Genomic DNA, 15,775 nt, shown 5'->3' on the forward strand with positions numbered 1-15,775 from the left:
GCATAAGGAAAGATCTACAGAACACTGGAAAGAACTAAGAATCCAGAAACAAACCCATATAAATACAGCCAACTGACTTTCAACAAGGATGACAAGATTATTCAATGAGGGGTACTGGAAAAAATTAATATTTTGACACAAAAGAATGAAGTTGGACCCCTACATCATGCCATTAAAATTAACAAAAATTAACTCAACTTAGGTCAAAGACCTAAATATAAGTGCTAAAACCATAAAACTTTTAGAAGAAGATATAGGGGTAACTCTTGATGATACTGGAGTTGGCAATGTATTCCAAGATATGACACCAAAAACATAAGCAACATATATACAGATGAATAGGATTTCATCAAAATTAACTTCTGTATATCAAAGGACATTTTCAAGACAAACTATAGAATGGGAATAAATATTAGTAAATCATATACCTAATGTATATATATTTTATGTGCGAGTAAGCACATAAAGATATGCTCAACATCATTAGTCATTAGAGGAATGAAAATCAATACCACAATGAGATACCACTTTGCAGCCACTAGGGTGACTATAACCAAACTCACTTAAATAACAAGCATTAGCAAGGATATGGAGAAACTGAAACACTCCTAAATCACTGGTGGAAATATAAAATGGTATAGCTGTTGTGGAAAACAGTTGATAGTTCCTCAAATGTTAAACACAGAGTTATCATATAACCCAGCATTTCCATTCCTAGATATTCCCAGAAGATCTGAAAACAAGTATTCTAATAAATACATGAATGTTCACAGCAGTGTTATCCACAATAATCAAAAGGTAGAAACTCAAATGTCCATCCACAGATGAATGGTTAAATAAATATGGTATATACACACACTAGATATTACTCAGATATAAATGAAGTACTGATTCATGCTACAACATGGATGAATCTTAAAAATATCCTAAGAAGTCTGACATAAAAAAGGTCACGCATCGTATAATGTCATTTAACTGAAATATCCAGAATAGCTAAATTCAGAGATACAAAGCAGAAGTTGGCTGCTGGGCACTAGGTGGAGGGGGATATAGGGATGGATAATTTAATAAGTACAAGGTTTTCTTTTGGGATAATGAAAATTTTGGAACTAGATAAAGGAGGTGATTGCACAACATTAAGAATGCATTAAATGACACTAAATTGCACAGTTAAATTTTTTTTGTAACATGAATTTCACCTCAATAAAAAAAATATACAAAGCAAAGCTGTTAGAAATACAAGGGAGCTATAAAAAAAAAAAAGCCACAATCATAGCGGTAACTTTTAAAACATGTTTCAAAATTTGGGAGACTAGTTGATGGGGGGGTGGGAGGGAGGGGAAAGTGGGTGATGGGCGTTGAAGGAGGGCACCTGTTGGGATGAGCACTGGGTGTTGTATGGAAACCAATTTGACAATAAATTTCATATTAAAATAAAAAATAAATAAAAATTTAAAAACATTGGGGAGATTAAACACATTTACAGGGAAGATGGTGCAGCAGGAAGAAACTAAGTTTGCTATGGACACACCTTGGTAACAGCCACATCAGTGCAACTAATTCGGAAAAAGACCGAAAGACTGGCAGAACAGACTTCAACAGCTAATCATAGAGAGGAAGCCACACTGAGAAGGGTATGAGAGGTGGAAATGCAGTCAGAAATGAAACTCCATGGTGACTACCCAGAAAGGGGAGGGACACCATAAGCATGAAGAAAGAAGAGGAGCAAACCCTCCCCCAGGCACGCCAGGTATGGGGAACCTGCACTGGGAAGGCAAGTCCCCATAACATTAGGCTTTGAAAACCAGTGGGCTTTAACTTTGTGAGTTTTTATAATCAGAAGGGCTTAACTCTGGGTACTTTAAAAATGAGTTGGCTCAGCTCTGGGAGAGTTGGAGGGCAACAGGAAACTGAGTTACTGCCCCTAAAGAGCCACCATAATAAACAACCCTGCTAAAATACAGCATAGAAGCTGCAATTTGAAAAATTCCTGGAGTATATGGGAAGATGATTCATTAATCTCAGAATGTACACTGGAGGGCCAGGGATCTTTAGGAGACTTCGCCAAGAACAAAAGGCTAAGAGCTGGCAGGTGACAATGTCTCCCCATGGCCCAGCCTAGACTGCCTGACACATTCTTCTGCAGATCCATGCCATCCAACTTGCCCCACTCCAAAGCAGCTTCTGCCAGAGAAACACACTGCAAGTAGCCCTGACAGGGACTCACACAACTTCAAAGCAACTCCTGACCTGGGGAGAGGGGAAGATAACCACACATAGCAGTGCAACTCCAGCCTGAACATATGGACTAGGGGTAGGAAATGGGTCTGACGGCTGGCCATACCCACCAACATAAGCTTCTTGGGGACAAGGCAGGGAGAACACCCTACAGACTGGCACTACTGTTGGCAGCCCCAGTAGACAGAATGGGGTCAGGCATCTGATTTGACTGCAGGTCTTAACCGCCAAAGAAAGCCTCTCCCTGACCTCAACTGAGGTATATGGGCTATGGGCTAAGTTGTGACCTCAGCTGAGGTATATGGGCTAAGGGCAGTCATATGCATCAGACTTGGGCTCAGGTCATGATCTCCCGGTCCATGGGCTCAAGCCCTGCATCAGGCTCTGTGCTGACAGCTCAGAGCCTGAAGCCAGCTTCGGATGCTGTGTCTTTCTCTGCCTTACCTGCTCACGCGAACGCATGCACTCTCCTTCCCTCCCTCTCTCCCTCCCTCAAAAATAAACATTTTTTTTTTAAAGGGAAGATTATAGCAATACAGGACTATGTCATGATAAAGCAAGAAAAATCTCAAGTAAACTCACCTTATGCCTAAGGAAACTAGAAAAAGAACAAAGCTCAAAGGCAGTACAAAGAAGGAAATAATAAAGATGAGAAAAGAAATAAATTAAACAGAAACTAAAAATATAATAGAACAGATCAATGAAATAAGGAGCTGGTTCTTTGAAAAGATGAAGACTGATAAACATATAGCCAGATTTATCAAGAAAAGAAGAAAGGACTCAAATAAGTAAATCAGCAGTGAAGGAGGAGAAATAAAAACTGACATCACTGAAATACAGAGAATTATAAGAGGATATTATGAAAAATTATATGCCAACAAGTTAGACAACCTAGAAGAAATACATTCTTAAAAACTGAATCAGAAAGAAATAGAAAATTTGAACAGACTGATTACTAGCAATGAAACTGAAATCAGTAATTTAAAAATTCCCAACAAACATAAGCCCAGGAACAGACGGCATCACAAGTGAATGTGACAAACATTTAAAGAAGAGTTAATATCTATTCTCAAATTATTCCACAAAATGGAGGAAGAAGGAAAAATGCTATAAGGACACATTACCCAGACGCTACAAAAAAAGGAAACCTATAGGCTAATTTCTCTGGTGAACACAGATGCAAAAATTCTCAACATAATATTAGCAAACTGAATCCACCAATACACTGGAAAATCATTCACCATGATCAAATGGGATTCCCAGGAGGCAAGGGTGATTCAGTATTTGCAAATCAATCAGAGTCATAAAACACATTAACAAGACAAAGAATAAAAACCACATGCTTTTACAGAAAAGCATCTGACAAAACAACATCCATTCACGATAAAAACTCTCAACAAAGTAGGTTTAGAGGAAACATACCTCAACATAATAAAGACCATATATGAGAAACCCACAGTGAACATCATACTCATGGGGAAAAGCAGAGCTTTTCCACTAAGATCAGGAACAGAAAAGGATGTCCTCTCTCACCACTTTTATTCAACATAGTACTAGAAGTCCTAGGCACAGCCATCAGACAAGAAAAAGAAGTAAAATGCATCCAAATTGGTAAGGGAAAAGTAAAACTTTTGCTATTTGCTGATGATATGATACTATATATAGAAAACCCTAAAGACTTCACCAAAAAACCATTAAAATGAATATATGAATTCAGTAAAGCTCCAGGATACAAAGTTAACATACATAAATCTGTTGCATTTCTATATACTAATAATGAAGTAGCAGAAAGAGAAATTATGAAAACCTCATGTGCAATTACACTAAAAATAATAAAATACTTAGAAATAACTTAACCAAGGAGGTGAAAGACCTGTACTCCAAAAACTAAAACACTGGTGAAAGAAACTGAAGATGACACAGACAAATGGAAAAATATTCCATGCTCATGGATTAGACGAACCAATATTATTAAAATACCCATACTACTCAAAACAATCTATAGATTTAACATAATCTCTATCTAAATATCAACAGCATTTTTCACAGAACTAGAATAATCTTAAAATTTGTATGAAACCTTAAAAGACCTGAATAACCAAAGCAATCTTGAAAAAAAATGAACAAAGCTGGAGGTATCACAATCCCAGATTTCCAGATCTACAAAGCTGTAGTAATCAAAACAGTATGGTATTGGCACAAAAACACAGATGGATCAATGGAACAGAATAAAGAGTCCAGAAATAACCCCACATTTATGTGGTCAATTAATCTATAACAGAGGAGGAAAGAGTATAAAATGAGGAAAAGACAGTCTCTTCAACAAATGGGGCTGGGAAAACTACATGCAGGAGAATGAAAGTGGACTACTTTCTTATATCATACACAAAAATAAACTCAAAATGGATTGAAAACCTAAATGTGACACATGAAACCATAAAACTCCTAGAAGAAAACATAGGTAGTAATCTCTTTGATGTTAGCCACAGAAACATTTTTCTGGATATGTCTCCACTGACCAGGGAAATAAAAGCAAAAGGAAGCTATTGGGACTACACCAAAATTATAGGCTTTTGCACAGGGAAGGAAAGCATCAACAAAACAAATAGGCAACCTAGTGAATGTGAGAAGATATGTACAAATGACTTATCTGATAAGAGGTTAATATCCAAAACATCTGAAGAATTTATACAACTTAATACCAAAAAACCCCACAAATAATCTTATTTAAAAATGGGCAGAGTGCCTGAAGAGACATTTTTCCAATGTTGAGATAAGATGCTCAACATCTCTAATCAACAGGGACATGCCAATCAAACTTCAATGAGCTATCACTTTACATCTGGGAGAATGGCTAAATCAAAAACACAAGAAATAATAAGTGTTGATGAGGATGTGGAGAAAAAGGAACTTTCATGCACTGTTAACAGGAATGCAAATTGGTGCAGCCACAGTGGAAAATAGTATGGAGGTTCCCCCCCAAAACTAAAAATAGAATTACCATACAATCCATAATTCCACTAGTGGGTTTTTACCTAAAAAAAACACAAACACTAGTTTGAGAAGTTAAGTGCACCCCTGTGTTTATGGTAGCATTAGTTACAATAGCCAGGATACGGAAGCAACCCAAGTGTCTATTAATAAAAGGGTGAAGAAGATGTGGTATACATATACACAACAGAATGTTACTCAGCCATAAATGTGAACGAAATCTTATCATTTACAACAATATGGATGGAGTTAGAGGGTATTATGCTAAGTGAAATAAGTCAGTCTGAGAAAGACAAATACCATGTGATTTCACTCATATGTGGAATTTAAGAAACCAAACGAACAAAGAAAAGAAACAAACAAAAAGAGACTTTTAAATACAGAAAACTGGTGGTTCCGAGAGAAAAGGTGGGTGGGGGGACAGGCACAAAAACAAAGGAGATTGAGTATACTTATCTTTTTTAAAAAATAATGTTTATTTATTTTTGAGACAGAGAGTGGGGGATGGGTGGTGCAGACAGAAGATCTGAAGCAGCCTCTGAGCTGACAGCAGAGAGCTCAACGTGGGGCTACAACTCACGAACCATGAGATCATGACCTGAGATGAAGTTGAATGCTTAACTGACTGAGCCATCCAGGTGCCCCAAGAGTACAGTTATCTTAATGAACAACAACAAATTCACAGAATTGTTGAATCATATTGTATACTGAAATTAGTATAATACCGTATGTTAATTACACTTCAGAAAAAAAAAAAACTGGCAGACTAAAGACACAAAGAATAAATGGAAACTTAGAACTAAGTCACCAAGGGGTGAGAAAACTCACTGATTAGAAAATGGATGTTGTTTTTTCTTCCAAAAAGCAACCCTAAAACCATAGTAAGTAAAAAAACCTATACAATTTTCAAGTTCCCATGTAACAGTTAAAAACAAAACAAAAATTATTATGAACTAAAAACAAAAAGAAAATCATTAAACATTTCAGAAGAAGTAAAAACCTGCTAATAGTTTCTGATGACAATACCATAAATTAAGAAATTAACAATTATAATGGGAAATAAGTATTTCCTACTTTTGTCCATTAATAAGTCTTCCAAACATTTACCTACCCATTAGTACTAAGTACCCACAGTACCCAGGCTTCAGTCTCTGAATGCCATATGCCACAAAAAATGACTACTGTTCCTTAGAAAACTGGTAACTCCAGGTCTGGTAGAGAAAATAATTCTAGAAAATATATTATGCATAACAAAAAGAAAAGGAGCAGTAAATTTGAAGAGATTCTCACTGGCCTCAAATGAGCATCAGTAAAAATACTGCAATGGGCTAACGGATATCAAATATATTAAAATCCAGAAGTTCATAAATATATTTAAAAACGTCGTTGGTCATCTTTGGAGGATGGAGGGGAAATGACTTACTGTTCTGAAATACACTAAAAGAATAAATATTTAGTCAGACTTTATTTTATAAGCTGTACCTCATTATAACTATTTAATTGAATAGTAGTATTCCAATTAACAAATGAATGAAGAATGATACAAATAGATCATCCTAGTTGAAAACTCCTAAATAGATACAGGATCTAGGCAATGATATTCAATAGCTGCTAACATCACAAAACAAGATAGCCAGACTTTATTTGCTTCCTGGTGCCTAAATAATACCGCTTACAAGTATAAGCTTGTAAACAAAATATTCTTTCAAAGTAATTCAAAAATTCTGTCAAAGCCCTATCTGAAATAGATCAAGCCTCTAGACGCACCAGTTTAAAGTCTACAAGGGACAGAGCAACCTGTTTGCTAGTTTCTTGAAATAACAGTAAAAACAAACTTCAAAGAACAAAAAAGGGAAAAGAAACCTATAGATAAAAGAAACCTAAAGGACACATTAATGAAATGCAATGTACAGAGCTTGACAGGATCCTAACTGAAGCTAAATAAATACAACTAAAACAACAGATTACAGGACTACTTGAGGAATGTGAATGCTGACTAGATATTTTACAATATTGTTATCTTTTTTCCAGGTTTGATGATATTATGGTTATTATTCTTTTTCAAGTCCTTATCTTTGGGGTGCCTGGGTGGCTCAGTTGGTTAAGCGTCTGACTCGTGATCTCACAGTTCATAGAATAGAGATCCACGTTGGCCTCTGCGTTGGCAGTGTGGAGCCTGCTTGGGATTCTTTTTCTCTCCCTCTCTCTCTGCCCCTCTCCTGCTCATGCTAGTTCTCTCTCTCAAAATAAATAAAACGTAACAACAACAACAAAAAAAAGTCCTTGGGAATGCAAACTGGTGCTACTCTGGAAAACAGTGTGGAGGTTCCTCAAAAAATTAAAAATAGAACTACCCTATGACCCAGCAACTGCACTACTAGATATTTATCCAAGAGATGTAGGGATGCTGTTTCGAAGGGGCACATGCACCCCAATGTTTATAGCAGCACTATCAACAATAGCCAAAGTATGGAAAGAGCCCAAATGTCCATCGATGGATGAATGGTTAAAGAAGAGGTGGTATATATATATAATGGAGTATTACTCGGCAATCAAAAAATGCAATCTTGCCATTTGCAACTATATGGACGGAACTAGAGGGTATTATGCTAAGTGAAATTAGAGAAAGACAAGTATTGTATGACTTCACTCATATGAGGACTTTAAGACACAGAACAGATTAACTAACTCAGGGAAGGGAAGCAAAAAGAATATATAAAAACTGGGAGGGGGACAAAACATAATAAACTCTTAAATACAAAGAACAAACAGAGGGTTACTGGAGGGGTTGTGGGAGGAGGATGGGCTAAATGGGTAAGGGGCATTAAGGAACCTACTCCTGAAATCATTGTTGTACTATATGCTAACTAAAATGGATGTAAATTAAAAAATAAATTTTAAAAAATAAAAAAAAAAATCCAGCGGTTAAAAAAATAAAGTTTATGCAGTATTGTTAAAAACAAAAACAAAAAAACCAAAAAGTCCTTAGCTTTAAGAGATACTGAAATATTTACAAATTAAACAAAGTAATGCCTGAGATTTGCTTCAAAAGAATTCAGTGTCAGAGGTTTGGGAAAGGGAGGTGGGGGTAAAAACAAAACATGACTGGCTGCTAGATGAAGATTACTGAAGTTGGATGATGAGTACACACAAAGAGATCATTATAATATTCTACTGTGGTATATGTATGAAATTTTCCAAAATTCAAAGTTGAAGAAACCAACTAAAAAATGGTTTTTAACAAAACTTTTTCAAATGGTTAATTAAAAAAATTTCTCTTTGCATTTCAATCTAAGAATCACAAAGTTACTGGATGACAAGCTTATCATTTCATTTAAAATTTTCATTCCTTAATGACATTTTGATCTGTATCCATTCTTTTTGTTTAAGCCTCTATCTCCTAGACTTTTAGAAGCTAGCTTTTGTCTGTTACAGCAGCCTTGAAATACTAGTCCAAGTGTTGGCAAACTTCAAGCCCTCAGCCTGCTTCTCTATAGGCATGAAGCTAAGAATGCTTTTTCATTTTTAAAGGGTTGTGAAAGGTAAAAAAGAATACGTAAAAGCAACAGTATGTAGCCCACAAAGGCTAAAATATTTATTAACCAGTTATGTTTGGGAAGTCATTTCCCATACACAACAAAGAAGCTTCTGCCCATTATGGATACATGGAAGACATTTAACTAGGAAATAATCATGACCCTGTCAGAAGCCCAGCATCACAAACTATGAGAAATTTATACCTGAGGGACCTGAAATTCCTATGAACCACAGAAGATTAATGTAAGATCTGTGGGGTTTTTTTTACCATGATGAATCTTTAATACGTATATTGAGCCTCATATAAATTGCGTACATTTTTTAAAAGTTTATTTACATGTTGAGACAGAGACAGAGCGCATGCAGGAGTGTGGAGGAGGAAGGGCAGAGAAAGAGAGAATTGCTGTCAGTGTGGAGCCTGACCCAGGGCTTGATCTCACAAACCATGAGATGATGACCTAAGCTGAAATCCTGAGTCGAACACTTAACTGACTGAGCCACCCAGGCACCCCAAGTTGTGTGCATTAAAAAAAATGTGTATTTATTTTTGAGAGACAGCAAGTGGGGAAGGGGAAGAGAGAAATGGAGAGAGAGAATCTGAAGCAGGCTCTGCGAGGTCAGCACAGAGCCTGATGTAGGGCAGAAACGCACAAACCATGAGACCATGACCTGAGCTGAAATCAAGAGTCAGATGCTCAACTGACTGAGCCACCCAGGCGCCCCAAGTTGTGTGCATTTTAAATGTATATGAGCTTTTTGATTCATGAAGCATTGAAAAAGGATAAACATCAACAATAAAGCATGAAGGTAAGGTATTTTCCTTACCTTCACCTATATCTAAATATTAGATTCAGTTAAAACCACTGTTGATGAACATATGATGGTGTCTTCCTTGAAAGCAAAAGCACTTCAAAGCTCAGTCATATCCAGCAGATCACAGACTTAAATAATTTAAAAATTGGAGTGATTATAGGGGTCACCTATTCTAATCTCCTTGGTTTATATATACAGAAAGCAGGTGAAGTGACTTGCACACAGGTAATAAGCTGTACATAAAAAGACCTAGAGAAGCAATTTAAGGAAGTGAACTAGGAGGTTTTTTTAACGCATATAATGAAGTTACTTTCTTGGTTACATTCAAATCTATTTTAAGTCTAGTCCCTGAGAAATAAGATTGCACAACGCTCCTCAGCTAAAAACCAACAGGAGATCTTAATTTCCGTTTCCATAGTCACAAAAACTGACCCTGACCTCTCTCCACAGAATTATAGCTAGTCATCAAGCCCCATGAGAACCCAAACTATGTTCCCATCCTGTGACTAAGGTTAAAAGGACTACCCCTCCTCCAACTTTCCCCTGAGACATCTGGCAACTTCTATGCGTATCTGTTTTGATTATGTAGTATGGATCCTTTTGCTAATAGGAACAGAAAATAGAAAAATATGTGAGAAGTGGGTAGAGACAGGAATCTTTTTGAAAACAAATTGATTATATTTCCATTACCAAAACTGTTTCTTTACTGTTACACTCAATTTTTTTCCTTTTAGATTTATAAAGACAGCTGATATCTGTAATCCTAACCTTCCTAAGAACATAGTTCTTTATTAGCAATGGGATTCTATTTCTGTAATTCAGTTTCTATTTCTGCCAACAATGCACAAGGAATTCCCAGGTTTTAATAGTTATAATCTTCTTTTGATTAGTCCCACTTTGAGTAAGGCTTTTGTGAATTAGGCATGTTTTAAAATTAAGTTTTCAGTAATCTGGCTGTAAAATTAGAAATACATTTACTGACCTCACAGGGGTGCCTGTGAGAGTGAAGAAATTACAATGTGACAGAAAAGTAGGAATTATCCTGAAAGAGAAAGAATGCTAATCACTTCCAATTTCACCAAAGTTATGTTGTTTATGAGAGCAATATGATAAAAAATATATTACTTTACACTTAAAAATGATTAATATGTTTTTAGCCACAATTAAAAATAAATTTTTAAAAATTACCTTCCTTTGATAAACAAAATACAGTATATACATATAACGGAACATTATTCACACTTAAAAGGGAAGAAAATTCTTATTTCTTTTTAAAAATTTAAGTTTTAGGTTTTATTATTTTTATTTATTTTTTATTATGTTTTTCAATGTTTCATTTATTTTTGAGAGAGAGAGAAAGAGAGAGAGAGTACAAGCTGGGGAGGGGAAGACAGAGGGAGACATAGACTCCAAAGCAGGCTCCAGGCTCTGAGCTGTCAGCACATAGCCTAACATGGAGCTCGAACTCGTGAACCACGAGATCATGACCTCAGCCGAAGTCGGATGCTCAACCGACTGAGTCACCAAGGCGCCCCCAAATTTTAATTTTTTAAATTCAAGTATAATTAACAGTGTTATAATAGTTTCATGTATACAATACAATGATTCTACAATTCTATACATTACTCAATGTTCACTGGTAAGTGTGTTCTTAATCCCCTTTACCTAATTTCACCCACCTATCCGTGGCAACCACCAGTTTGTTCTCTGTATTTAAGATCCTGTTTTTTGTCTCTTTTTGTTTGTTCTTTTGTTTCCTAAGTTCCACATGTGAGTAAAATCATATGGTATTTGTCTTTCTCTGATTTATTTCAATTAGCATTATACCCTCTAGGTTTGGTCATGTTGTTGCATATGGCGAGATTTCATTCTTTTTTTATGGCTGTGTAATATTCCACTGTGTATATACACACAATGTATACACATATATACATATATATTACTTCTTTATATAATATACAGTATATGTATATATACACATACATATTGTACATGTTACTTCTTTATCCATTCATCTATGGAGGGACACCTGGGTTCCTTCCATATTTTGGCTATAAATAATGCTACATAAAACAAAGGGGTGCACTCCTCTTTTTCAAATTAGTGCTTTTGTATTCTTTGGGTAAATACCCAGTAGTGGAATTACTGGGTCATATGGTAATTCTATTTTTAATTTTTGGGGGAACATCCATACTGTTTTCCACAGTAATTGCACTGATTTTCAGTCCTACCAATAGATGAGAAGTGCACAAGGGATCCTTCTTCTTCACATCTAAAAAAGAAGGAAATTCTGATACATGCTACAACATGGATGAATCTTGAAGACATTATTCTAAGAGAAATAAGACAGATACAAAAGGATAAATATTGTATGGCTCCTCTTTTATGAGGTAGTCAAATTAATAGAGTAGAATAGTGGTTACCAGCAACTGGAAGGACCGGAGAATGGCAAGTTATTGTTTCATGGGTATAGTGTTTTAGTTTGGGATGATAAAAAGGTTCTGGAGATGAATAGTAGCTGTGGTTGCATAAAAATGGACTTTATGCTACCGAGGTGTACACTTAAAAATGGCTAAACCAGTAAATTTTACCACAAGAAAAAATATTACCTTGAAGGTCTCCAATCATCTCAGAATGATGACCTCTGTCTCTTCGTTCAGCTTCTAACACAGCTTGCAGCTGGTAATAGTCCTTGTCCATTTGTGTCTTGGAATTCTCTAAAATTCTATTTCTCTCCTGCAATTCTCTGTTTAAGGACTCTAGCTGACTAATTGACTTACTCATCTCTGTGTGACTCTTCCTTAATCTTACAGCTGTGTCTGATTCTGTCCTAAGTAAGTCATTGGCTTCTTCTAGCTATTAAAAAAAAAAAAATAGTGAGAGCAAGAAAATAGGTTGTTGACCAAAATACAATCAAATTTACTTTAATTAATTATAATTTTAAACAGCTTAGTTAAAAAACTCACCTGCTTTTGTAACTGTGTCAGCTTCTCATTAGCAAGCTGTGAATTCTGACTTACTTTCTTTAAGTCTTCTAACTGATCCTTTAATGTAGAAACTAGAAAATGAAGAAAAAATGTACAAATTAGAAAGTTATTATAGAGGAAACACGTAAGTACCTTAAAAAACTATTGTAGCCATAGTCAGCTACAATAGGTCCACTCCCAAAGTCATATTTCATCATGGAAGTACTTATATTTAAATTCAACAAAAAGTACAGCATTGTTTTACAATATAGACCGCAACAGATTTGTTTTCAGCCTTGTAATAATTAAATTCTTTTTTTTTTTTTTAATGTTTACTTTTGAGAGAGAGAGAAACAGAGCATGAGCTGGGGAGGGGCAGACAGAGACGGAGACACAGAATCTGAAGCAGGCTCCAGGCTCTGAGATGTTAGCACACAGCCCAAAACAGGGCTCGAATTCATGAACCGTGAAATCATGACCTGAACCTAAGTCGGACACTCAACTGACTGAGCCACCCAGGTGCCTCAATATTTAAATTCTTTATTCTGTTAATAAGCTCAATCTACTAGTGAAATATAATAAAGCTAGTTCTAGTATTATTTATTTTTGAATAGCATAAATCTTTGAATATCTAAAGATCTAAAAAACAGTTCGAAATTCAAAAGTACCAAATGGTCTTAGTGTAGGATAAGCTTTCCTCCCTCCATAGTTTACCAGTCCTTCTGGTTCTCCTCCCAAGCAACAACTATTACTAATTTCTTGCATATGCTTCATAAGACAGTGTATGTGTCCATACCCTCATACATAAAAACACACAAAATATATATTTTTCCACATCTACACATACACTTAAGCATATATAGACAAGCACTCTCATTTTAAACAATACTATTTTTTTCACTTAAAAAAGTACATCTTAGCCATAATGCTACAATGAATACCTTGTTTATATATCAGTGTGCATGTGCACAAGTGTATACATAAATTAATTTCTAGAAATGAATCATTGGATCAAGGGTATAGAAAGATATTTTAAATGTATTTTTAACACTAATATGAAAAAAACATGAAATTTTAGTTAATAATTCTCAAATTGCTGCTTGTAAGAAATTGCCTAGAGAGCTTATAAAAAATACCAAGGCCCAGGCCACATGTTTAGATCAATTCAATTAGAATTTCAGAGGTTAGGCATGAAATTAGTATTCTTTAAAGCTTCCCAAGAGACTCCAATATGCATACAAGGATGAAAATCACTCTTTTAGCTAAAACAGGACTACTGACTTTAATATGTTATACATTTATCTTGGAACATGGTTAATTAAGTCATGAGGTGTCCTAGGACTGTGACTTCAAAAATATATCATAGGCCCTAACCTTAAGACACCTCATGACAAAGACCTCAAGTATAGTGTTAGCCAGAAATTTCAGTGTTTTTCAAAAGTAGAAACAGTTTACCTTCATTTTCTACATTTCTCCTCTTCTCATTTTCCTGTTCTACTTTTCTTTGGTACTCATTAATTCTATGCTGTAGCAACATTTTCTCTTTCTCAATCTGAGACACTGTAGACTCTAGGTTTCTTCTTTGATTTCCCTGTAAACATAATGATAAAAGTCACCACTGCAATTAAACTCTTTATTTATTTAGAGGAATACTATATTCTTTTAAAATAAAACACACAATGGGGTGCCTGGGTGGCTCAGTTGGTTAAGCATCTGACTCTTGATTTTGGCTCAGGCCATGATCTTCCGGTTCATGAGATTGAGACCTGTGTCAGACTCTGTGCTGTCAGCTTGGGATTCTCTCCCTCCTTCCCTCTCTTTCTCTCAAAATAAATAAATAAATTAAAAAAAAAGAAGACTTAAGATGGATTTTTTTTGTTTCAAAATCAGAAAGTACCTGTAACGACAACTTTCTAAAAATAGAATTAGCTTGCTTTATAGGAAGACTGAGAGAATCCCCTTATTCAAACTAGATATGGAAAATTTTCAGATTTTTAAATCCATGAATATAAAAAACTATGAATCTTATCAGAAAGGTGCTTTATTAGTTTAAGATGACCACACTGCATTCCATTACCAATATTTTGGTTTATTTATAATCCTAAATTAAAGATATAAATATGAAAGATAATAATTACACATTTGATAATTAAATGGTGCAAAACTCAAATGGTACCAAATGCTAGTGTGTGTAGTAAGTTCACTAGTCCCTATGTGTCTCCTTTAGTCCTCTTCCTGTCTCAACAGCTTACCTTTTCTAAAATGTTCTATGTATCTACCCACTAACGCATATTTAAAAAGTAATGAAGGAGACACTTACTTTAGAAAATAAAACTGCAGGGGAGGGGAGGGTTAAAGAAAAAAAAAATAGCCAAACCTTCACAACTTAAAAATTATCTTTTTTTTCTGAGTTACCACTTCCATATTGTGCTTTTGAAGCTTCATTTTTTTAAGACTCCACACTGGGAAAATCTCCGTTATAGTGTTTTTCTGGGCTTTCCCATCATTAAGCAAAACTCATGTTTTAAGGACGATGCTGTTAGGTTTAGTAAAATTTGCAGAGATCATCCAAGATTTTTCTAATTCTGAGATTTTATCATTCTAACTTTTAATTCATTTTTAAATTTTGATTTCAGGAAGCTGCAAAGATACCACAGAGAGGTTTCTTGTACTCTTCCACTCAGTTTCCCCTAATAGATACATTTTATGTAACATCAGCACAGTAACAAAATCAGGAAATTGATACTGGTATAAGGTATGTATGTTTCTGTTACTTTAGCTTATGTGTAGATTCATGGAACCACCATCGCAATCAAGATACAGAACTGTTCCATTGGCACAAGATCTCCTTCCAGCCAGCCACTACTTAAGAGCTTAGAAGCTGCCCTTCTCCCACCACCCACATTCCTGGCAACCAGTAATAGGTTCTCCGTGTGTGTAATTTTGACTTTCTTTGAGAATACGATATTAATGGAATCACACAGTATGGACCTTTTGGGAATGGCTTTTTACACTCGATATAATGCCCACAAGATCCATCCAAGTTTTTGTGTGTATCAATAGTTCGTGCCTTTTTGTTGCTGAGTAGTACTCCATGGTATAAATGTATCAAAGTTGGTTCAATCATTCACCTATGGTAGGACATTTTGATTATTTCTAGTTTTTGGCACTACAAATAAGGCTATTATGAACAACAGTATACAGGTTTTTTAAGGATATAAGTTTGTTGT

At 35.4% G+C, this 15,775-nt stretch overlaps 1 protein-coding gene across 3 annotated transcripts in view; it reads right to left on the reverse strand.

Annotated features, from left to right (window-relative positions):
• Positions 1-15,775, reverse strand: part of ROCK1 (Rho associated coiled-coil containing protein kinase 1) — a 163,735-nt gene that overhangs the window by 51,273 nt on the left and 96,687 nt on the right. For all 3 annotated transcript variants that reach the window (XM_047826941.1, XM_047826940.1, XM_047826939.1), the window contains exons 14-16: positions 14,001-14,136; positions 12,546-12,637; positions 12,189-12,435 (exon numbers count right to left, since the gene is read on the reverse strand). In XM_047826941.1, the coding sequence (XP_047682897.1) occupies positions 12,189-12,435; positions 12,546-12,637; positions 14,001-14,136 (475 nt within the window). The remainder of the gene's footprint in view (positions 1-12,188; positions 12,436-12,545; positions 12,638-14,000; positions 14,137-15,775) is intronic.

The sequence above is a fragment of the Prionailurus viverrinus genome, chromosome D3 (assembly GCF_022837055.1).
Source record: "Prionailurus viverrinus isolate Anna chromosome D3, UM_Priviv_1.0, whole genome shotgun sequence".
In the NCBI taxonomy this organism is placed as follows: domain Eukaryota; kingdom Metazoa; phylum Chordata; class Mammalia; order Carnivora; family Felidae; genus Prionailurus; species Prionailurus viverrinus.